Source organism: Nymphalis io, chromosome 5 (assembly GCF_905147045.1).
Source record: "Nymphalis io chromosome 5, ilAglIoxx1.1, whole genome shotgun sequence".
In the NCBI taxonomy this organism is placed as follows: domain Eukaryota; kingdom Metazoa; phylum Arthropoda; class Insecta; order Lepidoptera; family Nymphalidae; genus Nymphalis; species Nymphalis io.
Window position 1 is genome coordinate 7,180,955 of NC_065892.1, and position 23,914 is coordinate 7,204,868.

The 23,914-nt window shown below is 35.0% G+C and overlaps 4 protein-coding genes across 4 annotated transcripts; 3 read left to right on the forward strand and 1 right to left on the reverse strand.

Annotated features, from left to right (window-relative positions):
- The first annotated feature begins 447 nt into the window (after positions 1 to 447).
- Positions 448 to 3,190, forward strand: LOC126768336 (eukaryotic translation initiation factor 3 subunit G). The gene is made up of 6 exons (XM_050486361.1): positions 448 to 594; positions 1,157 to 1,345; positions 1,528 to 1,692; positions 2,032 to 2,155; positions 2,611 to 2,825; positions 2,978 to 3,190. The coding sequence occupies exons 2-6, from the start codon at positions 1,157 to 1,159 to the stop codon at positions 3,119 to 3,121; spliced, it is 837 nt and encodes a 278-aa protein (XP_050342318.1). The 5' UTR covers positions 448 to 594; the 3' UTR covers positions 3,122 to 3,190.
- Positions 3,191 to 5,746: 2,556 nt separating this feature from the next.
- On the reverse strand, positions 5,747 to 7,127 carry LOC126768596 (uncharacterized). The gene is made up of 2 exons (XM_050486779.1): positions 6,706 to 7,127; positions 5,747 to 6,403 (listed from the first exon to the last, which is right to left on the reverse strand). Exons 1-2 carry the CDS (start codon positions 6,924 to 6,926, stop codon positions 6,040 to 6,042), a joined length of 585 nt encoding a protein of 194 aa, XP_050342736.1. The 5' UTR covers positions 6,927 to 7,127; the 3' UTR covers positions 5,747 to 6,039.
- Positions 7,128 to 14,330: 7,203 nt separating this feature from the next.
- Positions 14,331 to 15,711, forward strand: LOC126768295 (tRNA N6-adenosine threonylcarbamoyltransferase, mitochondrial-like). Its single transcript, XM_050486305.1, has one exon. It carries the CDS (start codon positions 14,455 to 14,457, stop codon positions 15,691 to 15,693), a length of 1,239 nt encoding a protein of 412 aa, XP_050342262.1. The 5' UTR covers positions 14,331 to 14,454; the 3' UTR covers positions 15,694 to 15,711.
- A 2,765-nt stretch (positions 15,712 to 18,476) lies between these two features.
- On the forward strand, positions 18,477 to 21,906 carry LOC126768373 (cytochrome P450 302a1, mitochondrial). Its single transcript, XM_050486397.1, has 8 exons — positions 18,477 to 18,539; positions 18,779 to 19,010; positions 19,134 to 19,318; positions 19,811 to 20,012; positions 20,086 to 20,245; positions 20,869 to 21,117; positions 21,389 to 21,595; positions 21,793 to 21,906. The coding sequence occupies exons 1-8, from the start codon at positions 18,515 to 18,517 to the stop codon at positions 21,904 to 21,906; spliced, it is 1,374 nt and encodes a 457-aa protein (XP_050342354.1). The 5' UTR covers positions 18,477 to 18,514.
- Positions 21,907 to 23,914: the final 2,008 nt, after the last annotated feature.

Genomic DNA, 23,914 nt, shown 5'->3' on the forward strand with positions numbered 1-23,914 from the left:
AAATTTTAAGAGTAAATTGACAGTGTCATTAGTATACAAAAAAAAGTGATCAATGAGTGCTGCCAAATGCGAAAATAACTACTCCCGGACAATATTAAAATCTACTACAAAAAAAATATATTTTATTAAAAAAATATTTTGGGAGAAATTCTTTTGTATTAATATACAATATATAATAATGTATATATACATATTTAAGCTATTAAAAGAAGTAATATATGAAAATACATTTTTTTTTGAGAAAATATGTTTGATTCAATAATACTAATTCTAGACCTAGATAATTGCCGCTTGATTTTTGATAAAAAAAAAAACAATAAATTATAATCAAAAGTAAGCTACTTGTAAGGCCTTTAAATAATTTATGCAGCCCCACGTGTAATAATGCTTCTAGATATTTATTATCGTTTATACTGCATTCATATTTTATCTGTATATGTTTGACATTTTATTATCGTACGTTTTTCATTAAAAATTCTTTGTAATTTGTAATGTAAGGTGTTCAGGGACAGCTGTACTATAAAAGCTAAAACTCTGTTATACTTAAATAGTAAGAAGTAATAAACCTACAATTTTTTTTTAAATTTTGTAACTGTAAGTACTGCTAACTAAATCATATTATATACTAAAAATTACCGTATTATATTCATGAAACATAAAAGTAGGGTTATTTTTTGACAAGTCGACATTAGTAATTATCCCATGACCAGAAAACAATGTAAATTTAAACAAACTAACTACTTTAAATTACCTGTCTCGTTTTATTTTATATAAATATTTATTCAAAAATATGGATTCGTCGTTTTTAATGATATAGCATTTTGTAGCAGTATTTTAAATACAATATTTTTAAACAAATTTAAATCACGTATTTGAATAAAATAATTTCATTAACATATGAAGGTTTCAAAAATTTGCCAGTTATTGTTTCAGCTCAGACCGAGATTGTCAATTTAATATGAAAGATTCAAAAGTTTTTATTCATAAATTTTTATGGCCTGGCTTGGAGGTTGAATAAATAGATTCTAAATATCATAGTAACCCAAAATTTTGTAAAATGTAAAATACTTTGAATTGTATCATAATAATCTAAATAATACTTAAAATTGTAGAAATCTAGAAAATGTAAATATATTATATTAACATATTTTTTTAGATGCCAGTTGCTGATGAAATCCAGTCCTCATGGGCTGATGAGGTAGAGATTGATCAGGGAGCACTTCCACCACCATCAGAAGTAGTCGAGAATGGTTTAAAAATTGTTACCGAATATAAGTATGACAATGATAATAAAAAAGTAAAAATTGTCCGCACATACAAGATTGAAAAGCGTGTAGTGTCTAAGGTAATATAACATTAAGTCAAACAATAAAATTATTAAATAGGAATCGTAGATAAGAGCTAAGAATTTTTAACTTAAGAAGCTTAAGAATATATTAGTAACATAGAGTATTTTTTTTAATGTAATCAAACTGTTACTTCCATCAATTAATTATTTAATGTCTTTTGTTTTTTATTTTTAAATAGAGTATTGCAAAACGTAAAACCTGGAATAAATTTGGTGATTCGGCAAATGATAAGCCTGGCCCAAATCCAGCTACTACAAATGTTTCTGAAGATGTTTTTATGCAATTTATTACAAGCAAAGAAGAAGCACAGCGTCCAGATGAAGGAGGTCTTGAAGCTCTTAAGGTATAATATATTAACAGAACTGTCTATTTGATGTTGATATCTTTATAACCAATTATATTTGAGGAGATATTATTGTACAAGTGTGTGTACAAAGGTTTATTCTCTATTTTAAAGAAAATGTTTAGCTTATGTGCTTTTTCAGCCACAGAAGTGTAAAATTTAAATTCTGCCTACTTCCAAAATCCAAGCCACTAAGAATTTATTGACAGGGAAACCCAATAAAGTGGTTTTAACCCAGGACTTTGGGTGCTGCAACATATTAAGCCTCAGTATAGCTGTTTTCTGTAAATGTTAAGTTATTTAATAAAAGAAAATTAATTCACATGTTCTTCATTTTAGGCAAGACCAAGTAAAGTTCTTGTTAAATGTCGTACATGTCATGGTGAACATTGGACAACAAGCTGTCCATTCCAACATACAGAGCTTGCTCAAGCTAAAGCTAATGAAGCTGCTAAAGCTGCAGGTAAGATCTGATCATTTTTTAATTTGTATTTTTAAATCCCATATGCAGTCCAATTATATATCATGACATTTTATATACAATATATTTTTAATTTTTTTTTTTTTATATTTGGAATAGTAAATTGGTAACTTGGTGTTAAGTAGTTATACCACATGCACAGCCCATATCGGCATAATTGAATTTTTTACACCATCAATGCACTGCAAAACTTAAGAACTTAAGATGTTGTCCTTAGTGTGTATGCACTAACTCACACCCTTAATACCAGAACACAACAATAAAGCAGAAATATAACTAATCCTTGAGGGATCTTAGTTTATTATAGATTCTCATTTTATATCTACAAAGTGAAATGGCTCTATTTCCTGGCACTGTAGTTATATAAATTATATATGTACCAAATTTATGTCTAAATTTTATTTCGGATTCTAAAAGATATTTTGATTAATTTACAGAAGCGAAAGCAGCCTCGTCCTCTAACAAATATGTTGCACCAAACTCACGAGATGGCACTGTCCGTACTACCGGTCGGGAGCCTCCGAGTGCTAGACGTGATGACTTGACAGCTATCCGTATCTCGAACCTTAGTAACTTCGCAATTGAAGCCGATCTGGATGATCTGGTTAAAGGATTTGGACCAGTTCACAAGTTGTACCTTGCTAAGGAAAAGGTATTTTTTATTATTAATGATAATAAAAATATAGAATTAATTTAAATTTTACCATGACTAATAATTATTTGCAATAAGTAAACACAATTTCAATTTCTCAATAACACCATATTATAATAGATGTTAATTCTTAATATTGTTTGTTGTTTCAGAGCACTGGCCAGTGTAAAGGATTTGCTTATGTGCATTTCAAGTTTCGAGCGGATGCTGCTAAAGCTATTAAAACTTTGAATGGATATGGTTATGATCACTTAATTTTGAATGTTGAGTGGTCCAAGCCACCTCAAAATAACTGATGATTTGTACACATAAATCAACTTTGTCACACATTACAGATTTTTAAATAAATTGAGTTTATCAATGTACACTTTTTTCTTTTATTTAAAAGAAATGATAATGATGAATCGAAGATATCTATAGGCTATTCCAACCACAAGAGAGGTAAACCCAAATAAACAACCTTCAACCTTCAAATATCATTCGTCGAGATCTTGAATAATCTATGATATTCACTATGAATTCGCGAAAATGGCGTTTTCAATGTTCGCGAAGTTGTCGGATTATCGAATCGGAAAGTTAAATTAATGTGGTTATAACTTGTTAAGTGTAATAATGTTGTATTATAAATAAATGTAAATTAATCAAGAACTATTTGTAGTGCATACAATCAACAAACAGCAGAACAATTAGAAAATCGCATGCAATTTGTAATTCTACGGTTTGTTTACCTTTACTCCTACTCCGATTGGAATGGGGTATGTGTTAGACAGATATTCTGTCCTGATATTGTTTTTATTACATTGTTCTTGAATGTAATTATTTAGCGACACTGTCTTTAAATTAAAAACAAGTAGTTTTTTTTCGAATTGACCTGTTCATGTTGGCCCAAATGGCCTCGACAGCGTCACAAGCGGGGGGCGAGTTTTTAAGATACTTAGAACGAGTACAATTTAAATGATTTGCAGTTCGGAATTGAGTTGCATTAAATATTATTTAACTATATTCACATTTGTAATAATAATTGAAAATGTATACTTTTAAAAACTCAACTTTTTATTAAATTTGGACACAAATAAAATCTGAAATCTGGGCTAAATCTGGATTGTAGGGTGGAACCCAAGCGAACCCGAATTCGTGTTAGGAACGTTTTCGGAATAGAGATAGCGGTATACGGTGCAGTAATATTCGACGACGAAACGCAATCCAAGGCAAATGTTGCCGGCTGCGCATGAGCGAGTGTATACATGTAGCTCTCATTTCGTCTTGCCACCTCGCGCAAAAGGGTCCGAATATGAAAACAAACGTTTATTTAGTAGTGAGGTAGTGTTTTTGACTGCCTCGTTGGTCTAATAGCTACATGTAAGGCCGAAGACCCGAAAGTCCTGCGTTCAAATCCCAGGTTGGGCCAATAAAAGTTATTGAGTTTTTCTGTCGAAAATTCTCAGTAGCAGCTCGAAGTCTGGAAGTTGAAAGTGTGTACACTCCAGTGCTCACGTAAAGCCGTTGGTCCTGCGCCTGAACTCTTTTTGGTCGTGTCGGATTTCCGTCCAATCGGATTATGAGAGTTAGAGAATAGAGAGTGCACACACCGCACACACTTGTGCACTATAATATCTCTCTTGAGATTGGCCGAAATCGGTCTGTTGGACAGTATCAGTGTTTCACAGTGTGGAGCAATTTCTAGGACCATTGTGACGAGTAAGATGAACGGTGTCTTTTTTTTTTATAGAATAGGAAGGCGGACGAGCGTTTGGACCACCTGATGGTAAGTGGTCACCAACGCCCTTAGACATTGGCATTGTAAGAAATGTCAACCATAGCTTAAATATCCAATGGGCCACCAACCTTGGGAACTAAGATTTTATGTCCCTTGTGCCTGTAATTACACCGGCTCACTCACCCTTCAAACCGGAACACAACAATTCCAAGTACTGCTGTTTTGCGGTAGAATATCTGATGAGTGGGTGGTACCTACCCAGAAGAGCTTGCACAAAGCCCTACCACCAGTACAAAGCCCTACCACCAGTACGAAGCCCTACCACCAGTACGAAGCCCTACCACCAGTACGAAGCCCTACCACCAGTACGAAGCCTTACCACCAGTACGAAGCCCTACCACCAGTACGGAGCCCTACCACCAGAACGAAGCCCTACCACCCGTACGAAGCCCTACCACCAGTACGAAGCCCTACCACCAGTACGAAGCCCTACCACCAGTACAAGGCCCTACCACCAGTACAAGGCCCTACCACCAGTACAAAGCCCTACCACCAGTACAAAGCCCTACCACCAGTAGGGCAGTTATACTAATAATGGCAACTCTTGAGCTTGTGACTTTGATGTGCACCCATTAAGTAAATAGGTACTAAGATACTAGCATCATCATAGTCATTCTATTCAGGCCACCCATAGGTCACCTGATTCTAATTGGTATGATGTGTACAAAGCTATAGATGTTCTAGTCTGTATGACCAGTAACAGCCTATATAGTAAATGTCCCACTACTGCTCCTCTCTGTTTGAGGAAAAGGTTAGGAACCAATTCCTGGCTGCTCCAATACAAGTGGGTGTAGATAGAAGATATACATATGTGAAAGATTTTTCATCTGAAACATGCAGGGAGGGATCTCTCAGTTTTTCTTTGAGATGAATTCTAAACACAATTAAATGAAAAATCAGTGATTTAACTTGTAATCTTTTGTTTAATGATTAAATGATTTGTTATTTTAAGTTTGGGATGGATTGGGATGCAAGTCTCAAAAAGTAAAAAAAAAATCACTTCTTTACCTGCTTTGATAAATAATATTATCTTGATGGACACATTCATTTGACTCATTCATTCATTTGAATACAAGTCAAAAGGTTATTCTGTTATTATGAGTTTTAATTATGCATGTAGAGAAGTATGAGTAAAACAAACAACTAAAGGGAATAATTTAATAAAGCAGTTAAATAAACAAAATCACAATATTCTAAAACAATATATCCCACAAACATCCTTCATTACATTTGATTTAGATTAATTTAACAATTAGGTTTCTATTAGCTAAAATAGCATATACATTTATTTTAACATCATTCACAATTGCTGTAAATTTACTTAATTTAGATCTAAAGTAATACGTCTTATATCAAGAATAATTTAGTGGAAACTCCAATTGAGCTGTTAACTAAACAAATGATATATTTTAAATGAGCCCGATATTGTATTCATATTTAGATATCAATGTCATATTTTTCATCATCGCTGTTAGGACTATAAGTGTCGTCAGGCAGACGAACTTCCCCACAAAACATAAGCTCAACATAATTAAAATAATCTATAGCAATATTTGTAAGCATTGCCCCAGTTGTTACACCAAGAATTGTACCAAGAACTGGTTTTTGACCAATTGAGCTTCTTAATATGGCCCATAAGAAAATGGAACCAAGTGGCCATAGACAGCCCCCCAAGAAAGCCCATGAAAATCTTCTTGCAGGTGCAGCTGCAGCAATGTGTGGACGTGCCCACAGCCAAAGTCCTGCACCACCTCCAGCAGAGAGAAATAAAACATCAGTGATATCTCGCCGAGGAAATAACCTGAAATATATTATACAAATTTAAAATATGGCCTAAACAATTTAACAATTTATTTTTAATTTATATTATATTAGATTTTTTTAAAACATTCTAAAACAACGAAATCAAAATCTTTATTCTATAAGATAATTATTGCTTCTCATTGGTCAAAAATCTACCACTGATTTGGACAGAAATAAGCCTGTGAAAGTAACTGTAATTTTTTTTTTATTCCGTCTTTCAAAAATAATTATAATGATAGAAGAAAATATTAAATTATTTATGTAATAATATTAGAGACTTACGAGCTAAACTATACATACCTTACCATGAGATGAGGATTCATTACACCTATTGATAAAGTTGTGTAACTAACAAGACCTTGTATAGGTAAATAATAAAATAATACATTTTCTTTTGTTAGTGGTGGTACCCTCGCTTGATTTATTGATTTATTTACTGTTTCCACAGTCTTCGAAAATGTTACCGGTAAGGTAGTAACTTGTCGTTTTAGGTTGTGATAAATTCTTTCTATAATTTCCATCTTCCTCTAATGGTTATGTAGCTCAATATAATTAAACTTGAGTCGAGTGTAGCAACGTTATGTTGCTAAGCATTATTTGGCAAGTGTATGTTTGTGACGTTATTAAAAGTACGAATTAACTATCACCATTATACATTGATTCATTCAAGAATAATTTAATTTCGCAAGATCAGTTTTGATGTCTGACATTGACAATTAAGTGGTCGATATAATCGATCATGTCAGGACTTTTGACTTTAGTATCAGATTCGGAAATCAACCAATACTTTTTAACTTTTAGTACTTAACTTACATTTCAATAAGTTAGTATAACGCGTATCAAAAAAAAGACATTGTATATAGCTGGAAGTGGTTTAAGCATGTTTTTTTTAATTTTACTTGTTTTTATAATTAGTCACTATTAAAATCATGTTGAGTAAATTGATAACGTATATTGTATACATAAATTAATTATTTAATGAGATTTATTTGGGCTTGCTTTGGCAATTAGATTTGCATAAGTAACTTGCTTAGTTATGCATAGTAAATAAAACAAATTATTTATAATATAATGTAAAGTTAATTTGTAATAAATATTAAAATTCAATTTCATTTATATAAAAAACTTGCCCATACACGCCTGCCCAGCGCGGCGATTATGGGCAAACCCTCCTTAATGGCAGATGCGCCCAAAAAAAAGGCCCCCAGTTACCGGCAAGCCCGCTAGGCCCGACCAAGGGTGCTAAGAATCACCGGTTCACGGCAGGCTACCGTATAAAACGACTGCACATGGCAACGTACAATGGACGCTCGATGAGGCTGGACCATCACCTCGCCGAATTAGAAGTAGAGTTAAGTCATATAAACTGGCATATACTGGGGTTATCTGAAGTCCGAAGACAGGGGGAGGACACGATAACTCTAGAGTCCGGTAACTTACTCTACTTCCGCGAAGGTGATAACCTCTCCCAGGGTGGTGTCGGTTTTCTAGTCAAAAAGGATCTCATTAGCAGCATTGTGGAAATCAGTAGTGTGTCGAACCGGGTAGCGTACCTTGTCCTAAAACTTTCCGACAGGTACTCCCTGAAGGTCGTACAGGTATATGCGCCAACTTCGACATACTCTGATGATGTGGTCGAAGCGATGTACGAGGACATGGCAAAGGCCCTCAACGACACCTCGAAGGCCCACTACAATGTTGTTATGGGAGACTTTAATGCTAAAATGGGAGTACAAGAAAGCGGTGAATCGAAAGTCGGACCTTACGGCTTGGGCTGCAGAAATCACAGGGGGCAAATGCTGGTAAACTTTCTCGAAGCCCCCTGCGCTTCAAGAAAGTTTACTCTTTTTGATGAATTCTTTATTTCAAAAGAAGCCTCAGAGGAGGTGGACCTGGTGAAGCCCCGATAACGTGACAAGGAACGAGATAGACTTTATCATTTCCAAAAAAAGGCACATATTTAGAGATGTTTCTGTGATCAACAGGTCCGACACGCTGGTCAAAATACTGCAAAACACATCCCGCAAGTGTTTTCCGCCACAGAGAAGAGACAACGCACCAAAACTCTCTGCTGAGACACTCGAGCTTATGAGAAAACGACGAGAACTATCATCGTTTTTGTCAGATAAGGCCTTAAATCGAACAATAAAAAGGCTGACGCGACGCGATCTCCGACGCTCCAATACCCATGCCATCAAGGCTGCGTTTGAGCAAAATCGGGGATCGAAAGTATTCGCTCGCAAGTTTGGGAGGCCGCGTCTGACAAAACTTAAAACTGAAAATGGTGGTGTCGTTACCTCTAGGCCTGAGATTGTTCCGTGGGAATCAGTATTGATGACCAGCGCGCCCCTCTTACGCGCCATTACTCCGAGGAGCTCCCGGTCGTTGACCAAGGCGAGATTAGGGCGGCTCTAGAACAGCTTAAAAACAACAAAGCTCCGGGAGATGACGGAATCACAAAAGAGTTGCTTAAGGCAGGCGGGACTCCGGTCCTGAAAGAGCTAGCAAGCCTCTTTAATTCCGTCATCCAACATGGCAAGACCCCGGAAACGTGGAGCGGGAGTGAGGTGGTACTGTTTTTCAAGAAAGTTGATAAAACCCTCTTGAAAACACTATAGACCAATCTCCCTCCTGAGTCACGTGTATAAGCTGTTCTCAAGAGTCGTCACGAACCGTCTCGCCAGACGACTTGACGAGTTCCAGCCCCCAGAGCAAGCCGGCTTTCGATCAGCCTACAGCACCGTGGACCACATCCATACTGTTCGGCAGATTGTGCAGAAGACCGAAGAGTACAAGCCGCTGTGTATGGCATTTGTGGACTACGAGAAAGCCTTCGACTCCATCGAAACCTGGGCAGTGTTCGACTCATTGCAGAGATGTCATATCGATTGGAGATATATCGAGGTACTGAGATGTCTGTACAACGCCGCTACAATGACTGTCCACATCCAGGACTGTAAGACTAAGGCGATCCAACTGCGCAGAGGGGTGAGACAGGGGGATGTAATATCCCCGAAACTGTTCACCAACGCGTTGGAAGACGTTTTCAAGACGCTGGATTGGACTGGGTATGGAGTCAATGTAAACGGCGAGTACATCTCACACCTTCGATTTGCCGACGATATCGTCATCATAGCAGAGTCGCTGGAACAACTCACTGAAATTCTGCGTAGCCTAGGCGAGTCTTCCCGGTGTGTCGGTCTCGGTATATACTTGGACAAGACCAAGGTCATGTTCAATAGGCATGTCGTGCCGGGAACGATATACGTCGAGCGGAAACCTCTCGAAGTTGTTAGTGAATATACCTACCTAGGACAGATAATACAAGTCGGTAGGAACAACTTCGAGAAGGAAGCCGATCGAAGAATTCGCTTGGGATGGGCAGCATTTGGCAACCTTCGTCAAGTTCTCAAGTCGTCTATACCGCAATGTTTGAAGACGAAAGTCTTCAACCAATGCGTCTTACCTGCCATGACATACGGTGCCGAAACGTGGACACTAACTGCGGGACTAGTTCACAAATTCAAAGTCGCTCAGCGTGCTATGGAGCGAGCTATGCTTGGAGTATCTTTGAAGGATAAGATTAGAAATGAGATTATCCGGAAAAGAGCCGAAGTCACCGACAGAGCTTGCAAAATTAGCAGGCTGAAGTGGCAGTGGGCTGGTCACGTACGTCGTAGGACTGATGGCCGTTGGAGCAGACGAGTCCTAGAGTGGAGACCGCGAATTGGCAAGCGCAGCGTAGTGCGCCCTCCAGCCAGGTGGACCGACGACCTTAAGAAGGTGGCGGGCACCAACTGGATGCGGAAGGCGGAGGACAGGAAGCTTTGGCGCACCTTGGGAGAGGCCTATGTTCAGCAGTGGACAACGATTGGCTGTTGATTGATTGATTGAAGAACTTTTAAAAATTACTTCTGATGCATCAGCAAAAAGCCGAAAAAGTATCTACCGAAATCAATGATATTAAATAAGTTAAAACAAACAGCTTTTCACTCATCATCATAAAACGATTCAAAATTTGAAACCGAATAATTTCATATCATATGTGTCATCTATTTCATGCATAGCATTGGTAGAATATTTTGTACTCAAATAGCGTAGATACACGCCAGAAAAGAGAAAAAAAAAGAAACAGCTAAAGCTACATTTCATATAAAATATTGTGTTTCTTTAGGTCCTGTCTGGTGTATATAACTATTCAATTTATTGCTTTTCAATGAGGTCAAAATATATAATTTTCATAAAACGATAGAATAAGGCTATCAAGTATAGGGGAAGATATTATACACAATAATAAAACATTGTAAAAACAAAAACATATTTATTTTGTATTGATTTTCTCTGTTTAACCCATCATTTTAAAAGTAAGTTTTTCTTCGTAAAAATGCCATAATAAAATTCGACAATAAAATTGTATGGCCATTTATTTTAAGACATATTTATTTTTTCAATACATTTTATTTTTCTTAGATACCAAAGACCCACGTTGTGGGTTGTTTTGCAGGTGTAGAAAACGTTGAAAGAAATAAATTAAAAAGAAAAACTTTATAAAGGTAGAAATGAAATATAAAAAAATCTATACTCTTGTTTTGTTTGCTTTGGTGCAAAATATTTAGTTATTTCTTGAATATTTGATTCGTTTGGCTTTAGGAATATTTAATAGTTATTAAAAAAAACGCGCGCTAATTTAAAACCGCCATTTTGTTAATGGATAAAAAGGTACAGTAATTAATGTATACTTGTGATTTGTTCAATGTGTTCAAATGTGTTGTTTAGATTTTTAAGATTAATTGAGTGAGTTATTTACATCAATTTATATGATTTTGTGTTATATTTTTAAAAGATCAATTCGACATTTATATAAAATCAACTTCTTGATTCTTAAAGTTAAGAGGCTGTGTTAGATAGACAGCTGGAGGCCAATTCTACTAATCTATAACAATTACGATACGTTCCCGATTCAAGTCCACTTTGATTTATGATGGTAACATATACCGTTAGATTAAAACCAAATTTAAGAGTTAACTTTTATACCAATAATAATAGTCCTCCAGACCTATTTCCAACTGCGCAGAACATATTTTAGTGCACAAGTGTATGCGCCAACACAGGTACTATTCCCCAACTCTCATAATACGATGGGACGACAATCCGACACGACCGAAAAGAGTTCAGGAATAGGACCAACGGCTTTACGTGCTTTTCGAGGCACACACACTTCCAACTCTCAGACTCAGAAAAACTCAATAACTTTATTGTTCATAGCCACTAGACACACGATAGTTTTTATACTAGCGTAGGGTTAGCAGATGAATTGTTAAATTTACAGATACTATATCACAGGAACTTTAAATAGAAAAGAGACCATTGCGAATTAAATAAGAAAAAATATAAACAGCAGAATTGGCTAATAATATCATAAATAAGAATGGACTTATAATAATAAATTATTTATTGCTTGACAAGGCGAGTTTTATTAGGAGGTGCAAAATAAAAATATAATCGTAAAATATTCTAAAATTCATTATAAGACAATGTTCAATGAATTATTTATTATTAGTAGCAAACAACATGAAAACCTCAAAAAGGTTGAAGACCGCTGTCACAGGATCGGAGCGAGTGAAATAACTTTTTATTAACTTACTCATTTTTCATTGAATGCACGTTTTCATTATCACTAATCACGGGAAGGCCTCTAAAAATACTGCTTATTGCAAAACGATCCGAAAAATATCCAATTTAATTATATTCGAGCGTTTTTTATCACGAGTTGTTACAGTATACCACTAACGCGCCAACGTGTTAACGCGCCTGTTCCAACTTTCTCCCTCTTCGGGATGTGCGCCGGAGGCTTGGAGAAGAGCTAATGTGCAAGCGGTTCCCAAAAAAGGGGATCGATCTGACCCGGCAAATTATCGGCCAATAGCTATCACCTCAGTACTTTGTAAGGTGATGGAACGGATTCTAAACAACCAATTGATCCATTACCTAGAAGATCACTGTCTAATTAATGATCGTCAGTACGGGTTTCGACCAAAACGGTCCACAGGTGACCTTCTAGCGTACGTACACACCTCTGGGGTGAAGCTATCGACAAGCATGGAGAATCGTTGGCTGTCAGCCTCAATATCTCCAAGGCTTTCGACAGGGTCTGGCACTGAAGTCTTCTCTCGAAGCTGCCGGCATATGGTCTGTCTGCTCAGCTATGCACCTGGATTGCCAGCTTCCTACACAAGCGTAGCCTTCGTGTTTTAGTTGACGGTTGCGCTTCACAATTATATGTAGTGAATGCTGGGGTCCCCCAGGGATCTGTGCTATCTCCCACAGTCTTTCTTTTGCATATCAATGATATGCTCTCTCTTGGGAACATACATTGCTATGTACACGATAGTACAGTGCATGGTATCCACCACGGACGCGCAGTGGCTGTTCGAGCGGAAATTGAGGAGAGGCGGAAGGATCTTGTCATTGAACTCGATAGGACATTAGAACTCATCGCCAAATGGGGCTCTGAAAATCTTGTTGAGTTTAATGCCAAGAAAACACAGGTAAGCGCTCTCACAGCGAAAAAGTCAACATTTTCCCCTCTTCCCTCCCTCTGTGGTACTCCGCTGGTGATGCAAAGCAAAATTGCCATGCTGGAGATTGACGTTCACTGCGACCTTAGTCCAAGGGATTACATCGAGGCTGTTATAACGTTTTTTCACGCCACAACAACTGCGCCTGTTATACAAAACACAGGTACGGTCTTGCGTGGAATAATGCTCACACCTTTGGGATGGCTCCACTAAGTACCTACTGGAGGCCTTGGATCGGTTGCAGCGACGTGCAGTCCGCATTATTGGCGACGTAAAGGTCACAAACACCCTTGAACCTTTACAATTGCGTCGAGAGATAGCAGCGCTGAACGCTTTCTATCGACTGTATCACGGCGAGTGCTCTGAGGAATTATTCTCTCTAATTCCTGCTTCCCCCTTCCTTCATAAATCTCCGCGAGCTGGCTCTCGATGTCACCGCCTAACTGTGACATCAATTCCATCGCGCACAAAGAAATTTGGCAACTCCTTTCTTTGTCGCACTTTCAAAAAATGGAATTCCTTACCAGCTCACGTGTTCCCCTCCTCTTACAACCCGGGTTCCTTCAAACGAGGCGTGAAGGCATATTGCGGGCCGGCAAGGCGAAGGCGGCTAGTGCAGAACATTCTTCCCGTCTGTACTGGCCGTCGTTGCGTTTGGACTCTACTACTACTTACCATCAGGTGGAGTAGAGTAATTTGCCCTCTCGGCGAATATAAAAAAAATCCTGCGACGTGGGCTTAAGGCTCTTATTATGTGTAATGCCGAGGACCCCACTCGAGGGTGTTAGTGAACCCTAGTGAACAATGTATGACGGCATAGCGTATGATAATTTTAATATCTTTAATATGATAAACTTATGAGATATTTTAAATGTAATTTAAACAAAATATCATATATTGTAAATTTCATGACTGTAGTTCAGTTTATATAAGAGCGGAAAAACTATTTTTTTTAACTATTACCAAACAACACCAATGACGTTTTGAAACCGATAATATTTTATTAAATCAAATACACATTAAATATATTAAGTGAAGTATATAAATAAGTATTTCCAACAGATAGAAACACAAAAATATTAGTTTTTAGTTTTATATAGCCACTTCATAGTGGAAATAAATTTCATTTAAATAGTGTACAACTAATATTGTATTTTTTTCAAAATATTTAAGACAAATGCTCACACTTGGGTAGGTTAGAAAATTATTGGGGATTGTTTCTCACTTTTTAGTATGGCTGTCTAAGACTTGTATTGGAAGCAGTAAAATAAATTAAAAAAAAAACAACAATATTTAGCTGTCAGCCGCTGTCAATATTTCAAATTTTCAATAGCATTTAGCTTTTTATTTCGATATTGTTTTGTTTAACATAATTTTTGTTTTTATATAATGATAATTAAAATGTTATATAAATAAATATAGATTTATATGAAATTGTATTTTTTGCTATTTTTAGCTGTATTTGATAAAAATGATTACTTTAAGATTTAAATGTTTTACTTCTGCAGTTCTTAGAAAAACGAAACTTAACATCAACAATAATTTAAAAAGGACTCGACACTATTCATGTCTCCTTGGAATAGAAACGTCCTGCGATGATACCGGTTGTGCTATAATCAATGATAGTGGCGAAGTAGTAGGGGAAACGCTTCAATCTCAAAATCTAATGCATCTTCGTAATGGTGGAATTATTCCCGATGTTGCCCAAGATCTACACAGAAAACACATAGAACCAACTGTGGATAAAACTTTACAGGCAGCTAATATAAGTATGTCAGATATTAGTGCTATCGCTGTGACATTACAACCTGGTCTGCCATTAAGTCTTGCTATAGGTATGAAATATGCAAAGTATTTGGCTAGAAAATTTAATAAGCCCATCATACCAATTCACCACATGGAGGCCCACGCATTAGTTGTGCGAATGGAGCATGAAGTTTCATTTCCATTTTTAACATTGCTCATATCAGGTGGGCATTGTTTACTTGCAGTTGCACAAGATGTGAACAAGTTCTTGTTACTAGGAGAGAGTATGGATTGTGCTCCTGGTGAGGTTTTTGATAAAATTGCAAGAAGAATGAAATTAAGAAATGTACCTGAATATTCACAAATGTGTGGTGGACAAGCAGTGGAAATGGCTGCTTCAAAAGCAACAAATCCAAACATGTTTAAATTACCACTTCCGTTAGCAGAATATAAAGATTGTAATTTTAGCTTTAATGGACTAAAAACATCCGTGATGTATCAACTTTTTAAAAAGGAAAAAGTTCACAATATCAATGCTGACAAATTGATTCCAGAAGTAAATGACTTATGTGCGGCAACATTAATGGCTGTTTCTAGACATTTAATACATAGGACTCAGAGGGCTATAGAATTTTGCAGTAAAAATAATTTAATACCAAATAATAAGAAACAGCTTGTAGTATCTGGAGGTGTAGCATGCAATAAATATATCTTTAACTCTCTTACAATATTGTGTAATGAATTAGATTATGCCATTTTTAGACCTGCACCAAAGTTATGCACTGATAATGGAGTTATGATAGCATGGAATGGCTTGGAAAAGTGGCGGAGAAATATTGATATAGTCACTGATCTTGAGACTTTAGATATAAAAGCCCAAAGTCCATTGGGTGTAAGTCTCGTCAACAAAGTTATTGAAGCAAGGATACCAATGAAATTGTTAAAAATTAAAGTTAAGTTATAATATATTGTTAAATAAATAAATTGGTAACAACAAATGTGTATTCCTCATACCCATAATAATATTTAATAGTCATCTTCAAAATAGTATAAAACTTACTGTAGGGAGAATCAGAGTCCTATGAATTTTATTTATTGGAATCGAATATTTGAGTATAAATTATTTGTTGTGGTTGTTTTTAAAATTTATTAATATAAAAAAAATTATAGTTGCATGCAAGGTTTTTAAGGTGGTAGGGCTTTGTGCAAGCTCATCTGGGTAGGTATCATCCACTCATCAGATATTCTTCCCCAAAACAGCAGTACTTGGTATTGTTGCCAGTGTAATTACAGGCACAAGGGACATAACATCTTAGTTTCCAAGGTTGGTGGCGCATTGGCGATGTAGGCGAGGTTTAACATTTCTTACAATGACAATGTCTATGGACATAGGTGACAACTTACCATCAGGTGGCTTATATGCTCGTCAGCTGTATATTATTATGTATATATTAGCCTTAAAAAACTTTGGAAATAACTCAAAATCTAGTTAAATACATAAGGATGCTAATTAACAAATTAAAAAGTATTCCTATAAAAATAAACGACGTACATACAAGTATTATTTTTATGAATACAAAATAACGGTATAATATTAATAATCCGTTACAGAAAATCGCTTATACACATACGTAATTTATACTTGGAACCTCCCAAATGTTCCATGCAAGTTTTTATGAATACTTTTTAATATGCACATATTTCTGATTTGTTTACGAAGGTATTTTGTAACCTGAAGCTCGTCAGTGATGTGAAACGATTCGAAAGATAAGATTGTGTTATTTGTTATTTTTGTTGTCAATATATTCAAAAATTAAAATGTTAAAAACGTTACTAAAACCAAAAATTATAAAAACAGTGAATTTTATTAAATTTACTGAAACTAAGATTGCCAGAGACGATAGTACTTACAAGAAAAACAGTCACTTATTGAACTTTGAGGATATTTCAGGTCCTAAAAGTTACCCTATTATTGGCACATTATACAAGTATTTGCCTTACTTAGGTAAGTAATATTAACACATTAAATATATATAAAGAATAAGATATGTATTGAACAATTATCTGCAATAAGCCAAATGAAGCTGTTAATATATCATAATACAATAATGAAAAACATTAATTGAGATGGTCTTTTTGATATAAGTATATCAATATCAAATATCAATGCGTAAAGTTACCAGTGCATGGAAAATACTCCTGGCGCAACAGATTTTACGGGTTGCAAATGTCAAAGTAAATATGAGATGAAATAAAATAAATCTTGTTATAGGTTTTTTTTTTAATTAAGTTAATTTTACAATAATTAGTTTAAATATAAAACTTGGTGCTTATTACTATTAATCAGAACTCTTAATTCTATATTTATTTTTAGTAATATTATTGTTTTGCCTTTGCACTTCGACTTGTGTTATAGATTGTGTGTATAGATTTCTAATTTTTATTCTAAAACCAAATTATATTAATTATATTTGTTTAAATCGTTTGAATCCGGTAAAAATGTTTTTCAAACTATAAGCAGAGGCGTCTTTACCTATAGTGCAGGGTGTGCGGTGCACACGGACGCAGTGGTGTTAGAGGTGCCGGCGGCGTGCATCGGCACTTTCAATGAACCTGCGCCTGTGTTGTGACGCTGGGCGTTATAACTTAACCCCGCGTAAAAAGAGCTCAAAAATGTTTAATTATGTTGTTACCCGTGTACAATAACCTAGCATCAATCTTCACGAATCTGTCAAATGTATCCCAATTAATATTGAACTCTGTTAGTTGTGTGTGAGGTCGAAATTTGAATGAAGAAATTTGACAGATGTGGGAAACTTTATTGTATTGTTATCCGACATCATTTAAAATTGCACCGTTTGCACCCGGATCTCCGTTCGATGTTGTAAATATAAGGTTTTAGGCGGCTAGTGCAGAACGTTTTTCCCGTCTGTACTGGCCGTCGTCGCGTTTGGACTCTACTACCACTTACCATCAGGTGGAGTAGAGTCATTTGCCCTCCCGGCGAATATAATATAAAAAAAACCCTATCAAGAAATTGTAAAAAAATAAAATTCACTTTTCATACCAAATCACCCATCAGCTGACCGAGTTAGTATGAAAGGCGGTTTTTTTTTCAATTTCCATTTTTTAACATTGACATAACATTTATAAAGACATGTTAACATTTGTATCTTACTAGAGGGCGCTAGAGTAATGATTGCACACGGGCGCTATATGGGCTAGAGACGCCTCTGACTATAAGTGATGTATAAATAAACCGTGTTTTTATAGTATCTTATTCATAAAGTATATATAAATGTTGGCTGTTTAAATTTTATAGCTCATTTGGCGCATTTAACTTCAATTTTAATAGTCCTTTGTTTCATAAGTAATATGCTATCCTTTATTTAACTAATATTTTTGAATCGTCGATCACACAGTCGCTTAAGACCAGGGTCTTCAATCAGTGCGTCCTACCTGACGGTGCCGAAACGTGGACACTTATCGTAGGACTGGTCCACCAATTTAGGGTCGCTCAGCGAGCAATGGAACGCGCGATGCTTGGGGTTTCTCTGGCAGATAGAATCCGAAATGAGGACATTCGCCAGAGAACTAAAGTCACCGACATCGCGCTTAGAATTAGCTCGCTGAAGTGGAAGTGGGCTGGTCATGTCTCCAGGCGCATTGATGGCCGATGGAGCCGACACGTGTTGGAGTGGAGACCACGCTTAGGCAAACGTAGTGTAGGACGCCCTGTGACAAGATGGGCCGACGATTTAAAAAAGGTGGCAGGTTCGGGATGGATGAGGACTGCCCAAGATCGGGATGGTTGGCGTTCTATGGCAATTTGTATAAGTTCTAAAGTAAAAAGTATAAAGTATAGTACGTTATAAAGTATTTCTGTCTGTCGGTCTGTCTATTAGGCTTTTTTGATTTTGATTAGAACCGAATTTGATGAAATTTGGTATGAAAAGAGCTTGAACCCTAATAAAGAACACACTTTTTTATACCTAATACTTGCCCTAAAACGCTCATTCGGTTTTACCAGACTCTAGTTATGTTTATAGGCGACTACGATGCGGAGGCACTAGACAATATTGCATGGCTCAATTGGCGTAGATACGGAGGGCTGGTAAAGGAAGTTCCTGGTGTAAAATTGTTAAATGTTTACGAACCTGAACTAATAGAAGCGGTTTTTCGTCAAAAAGAACGATATCCAGCCCGAAGGAGCCACATTGCAATGCTACATTATCGTCTCAGCAAACCAGAAATATACAATACGGGCGGGCTTCTTTCCACGTATTATTCAATGACTCATTATTTAAATGTTTTATAAACAACTGTCTTTATATAATTTAAATAATTTTATATTTCTGCACGACGAAGAAACCTATTGCTATTTAATTATGTATAATATTTCAGTAATGGTCCAGAATGGTGGCGAATTCGAAGTTCATTTCAGAAAAATTTTTCAAGTCCTCAAAACGCTAAACAGTATGTACATGATGTTGATAATATTGCGAGGAAATTTGTGAAATGGGTTAAGGAAGGCAGAACTTTTTCTAATAAAGATTTCTTGCCTTACTTAAATCGCTTAAACTTGGAAGGTATAAAACATTTTTTTTAAATGTAAAGTAAATCTTATTTTAAAAGTTCTTAGGAGGAAGTGATATTCGTCGTAAACTTAAATTCGCATATATTGGTCACGTAGGTTAAATATGTATATCTTCTGAAAGATTCTTTTATCGTATGTAGTAAGGAATGAGAATAATTTGCATCTTATGCTATTGCTATTGCACCAGCGCATTGGAAATATAGGTAATAGTTCTTACAATGCTAAAACCTAAGGGTAGCACCTCTACCCTTAGGTTTTAGCATTGTTAGCTTATTCGCATTATCAGCATTTTGTTAATTCTAGTCAGTTTCCAAATATAAAGAACACAAATAGTCTGGTTCCCTTTTCACCTAATACATGGTAAACAGATGTCACCTTTTAATAGTAAATCAAGCTAGCTTCTTACGTTGGTTTGGTTTTTTGGAGCCATGTAGGTACTAGTTAAAACTAAAATATGCTTAAAAACTCAATATTATGTTTTCAGTGATTGGTGTTGTTGCTTTTAATGAGCATTTTGAAAGTTTTTCCCCGAATGAACAACATCCAGAGTCACGAAGCAGTAAAATTATTAAATCAGCTTTTAGTTCTAACAGCGGTATCATGAAACTCGATAAGGGAATATTGTGGAGATATTTTAAAACACCATTGTATAGAAAACTCGCAGAATCTCAAGAATATTTAGAAAAGTAAGATTTTTATTTAAATTTCAATATAAAAATAAGAAACTTATTATTTTACGTAAATCTTTAATCCAAACAGAATCTCTATGGATATATTGCTAAACAGAATACATTTTTACCAAAAAGAAAAGGATGATGCTGACAAATCGTTGTTGGCTTCTTTTCTTCAACAACCTAATGTCGATATTAAGGACATTACAGGAGTTATGGTGGATATTTTAATGGCAGCCATAGATACGGTAAGTTTTTTCCTCAAATAAAAAAAAGTGAATATTCAATCAATTTGTATCTGACTTAATAAGTGCAAACATTGACTAAAAAGAATTATTTATATATAAGAGACAGTTTAATTCGTGTAATTAGTATTGATGTAAGAGACTTATAAATTGCCGATTGAATACAGTTAATTTGTTAATTTTAGAAACTCAATATGATGTTACAGGCAATTGGGAATTTATAAGACACGTCTAATAGGTATAATTAATAATTCTAGACCATAAAGACGGTTCCGAGGCAGTAAAATTGCTAGCAATATTATAATTACCACGTTGAGCATCGCTTATAGATTTTTTAGGAGTTGTCAACACTAACTACAGTTCTTGCAATTATTTATATATTTATGCCATAACGACAGGTATATTAGTAAATAAAACGTATAATCTTACCATATAAAAGTTAACCCGGACGAAGTCGGGGTGTGCAGCTAGTTGTTTATTTTCATCGATTTTTTAACAAAATTGCGTCTCAAATAAAACTCGAAAATATATAAAATGCGAAAATACAAAAGTTTTAACTTTACAATCCCCTTATTTGCTTGTGTTTATTGTTTAGTTTTAATACATTTGTTTTTTTTTTGTTATAGACTTCGTATACAACAAGTTTTGCTTTATATCATTTAGCACGAAATCAAGACAGTCAGAATAAACTATTCGAGGAATTGATATCACTAATGCCTGAAAAAGATGCAGACATTACATCCGATATATTATTGAAAGCTGTGTATCTTAGGAGTTGTGTTAAAGAAAGTCTACGGTTGAATCCCGTTGCAATTGGAGTTGGACGAGTGTTACAAAATGATATTATATTAAAAGGATATTTGATTCCCAAGGATGTGAGTCTTATTCATAAAACTGTTATCTGTTTTTTATAATTTTCATATTTTTATCTTATAAAAAGAGAAAATACTGGTTTGATACTAGTCAATTAGGAATTTCATCAAAAGTTTGATATAAAGGATTTATATGTTAAAAATTACGTTTAAAATTGGCAAACCAAGAAACACACTTTAAGTTAGTTTCGACGGTTTTAATCTACTCATTGCTTTTCAAAGTTTAAACTTTTAATACCTAAGTGAAGTACTTAAAAATATATTTATTTTTCAGACGGTGGTAGTGATGCAGAACATGGTAGCATCCCGTCTACCTCAATATCTTCGAGATCCCTTGCTTTTCAAGCCGGAGCGCTGGATTCGAGACTCTGATCACTACGAAAATATACATCCATTCCTAAGCCTCCCTTTTGGGTTTGGACCGCGGTCGTGCATAGCACGGAGGCTTGCGGAACAAAATATCAGTATTACTTTGATACGGGTAATAGAAAAAGGACTTTTATAATATTATTTACTTGCAACTTTATTTTTAGATTGAAAACAGTTTTTGTAGTGATAAAGATAAGGTAGCAAATAGCAATGCATTGCCTTCACACTTCATCGTCTTAAAGCACCTAGAAAAAGAATAACTCGAGATATTAAACTTCAATTGGTTAAGTTTATTTATGTTTGTTGCAGTTGATTCGAGAATTTAAAATAAAGTGGATGGGAGGTGATCTCGGTGTTCGAACTCTATTGATTAATAAGCCTGATAAGCCGATATCATTATCATTTACTACTAGAAGTTTATAAAGATACAGATAAATATGTTGTTATTAAATAATGTGTTAAAAATATAAATATAAACAAAATAACGTTCAAACATATGAAGTTTTTTTATTTATTTTAGGCGAGGGAGGGTAAATTGTTTAACGCCGTAATAAAGTTTAGTTTAACTCGTGCGAAATAGGGATGGGACGTTATCGTCTTATACGTATAGTCTATTTCTTAGAAAAAGGAGTAGAGAATAGAGATACATATCCCTTAGATTTACATATTCCATGCGGTTTTCTAATAGCTCTGCCATAGCTCATATTAGGTACTACAAACATTTCTTGATTAATATATATCTTTAGTTATAGTACAACACTATTCCACCTTATAACTTTTGTCGAATATAATTTTACTTCTAGTTCCGACTATAACTTAGCCGATATTCAAAACGTCATCAGAATCCATAATGGATACCATAAGCATTCAAGATCGCGACCAATCATATTATGTCAAATTAATGTCAAAGTTTGTTTCTCTTTATGTTGGTGGTGGTGGTTGGAATAAGTTTATGTCTGTAGTTTGCCGCGTATTTTATTATTTTCTTAATCATATACATTTTTGGACATCTTCAATTTCAACTACATTATTTGTAAATGATAGTTTTTTTTCAATTCATTTTTTTGACATATGTAACCCCGCTTAATTTTCACTGTATTATAATTTTTTTTAGTTAAGATTTACGGGTACCTAAATTATTAATTATCAATATATTAGATAAATTACTTTTTAATTTTATTCTATCTAAGACATATTTTAACGTCAATAGGTAACAATAGACTTACGGTTTACACATATTTTCATACACCATGCCTGGTTTTTTATATATCATTGTCAATCATTTTCCAAATATAAGTAAGGCAAGCGCGCCTGAATTTGAAATTGTATCTCATACATATTTTACCAGCTGTTGCACGCTCGCCTCGCTAGGCGTTAATTTAAATTAAGCATTACCTTTTTAGGATATCAAACTTCTTTTTGAAGCCAGCTAAATTTTTCTTAGGTTATGTTCATAGAAAGATTCAATTGTGAACAAATTTTGATATATTTTTTATGTATCCTTACTGGTGGCATAAGCATCCGGGATTCTAGACATTCGTTACTGGTGTGTTCCAGTACTCTATATCTTCGACGATTGTAAATTGTTTTAATAAATAAAAAAAATTAATACACAGCACCTAACATTTTGAAGTCAATGTTCATATCTATATAGTTAAGATAGGCAAAAATGTTTTTTACTAATTACTATTAAACTACTATTTGTGAATATATCACTTCAATCATAGGCACTGATGCTGATGATGATGATGATGACGATGACCTATGTGCATCCCTTACACGCCCTTCCCGACGCGTAATCTTATTCCTATGTTTTTTTCTATTTTTTCTATTTACACGAGTAACGTTAGTATTGTATTTAAATATTCTTTTTGCGTCTCACATATTTTACAAATTGTTCAAAATGTCAAAATAAGGTTATTTTAAGCATAATATGACATTTAAAACAAATTCAGTCAATTTATTTTTTATCTATATAACTATAGCGTTACGAGTACAAATTAAATACTTAATTGATTATTATTTACATATATAACATGATTTTTTTCTATCTAGAAAATTTCATGCTTTATTATGTTTTTGTTTAAAAAATATAATGTCGATTACATACAGTATAGTATTTTTTAACTTCACTGGATTTACACATACAAAATCAAATAGAAGATAAGCGATTTTGCCTTATATCCCCTCTTAAGTGTACCGCCCGCGTGATGACCTACGCTAGCGGAACATTTTTGGCGTACCTGAATACAAGCTTCGTTAGTTAACGATTTGGCTTACTAATAAACTAGAAAAGTGGTATGATGCATAGCATGGAGGTTGCAAAGGCTTGCACAGAATGATATTTAGAAGGATTTTTATTATAAATATTGAATATACAGTTAATACGTCTAGGTTATTGTCCAAATTCGTGCAACACCTTGTGTTTCAA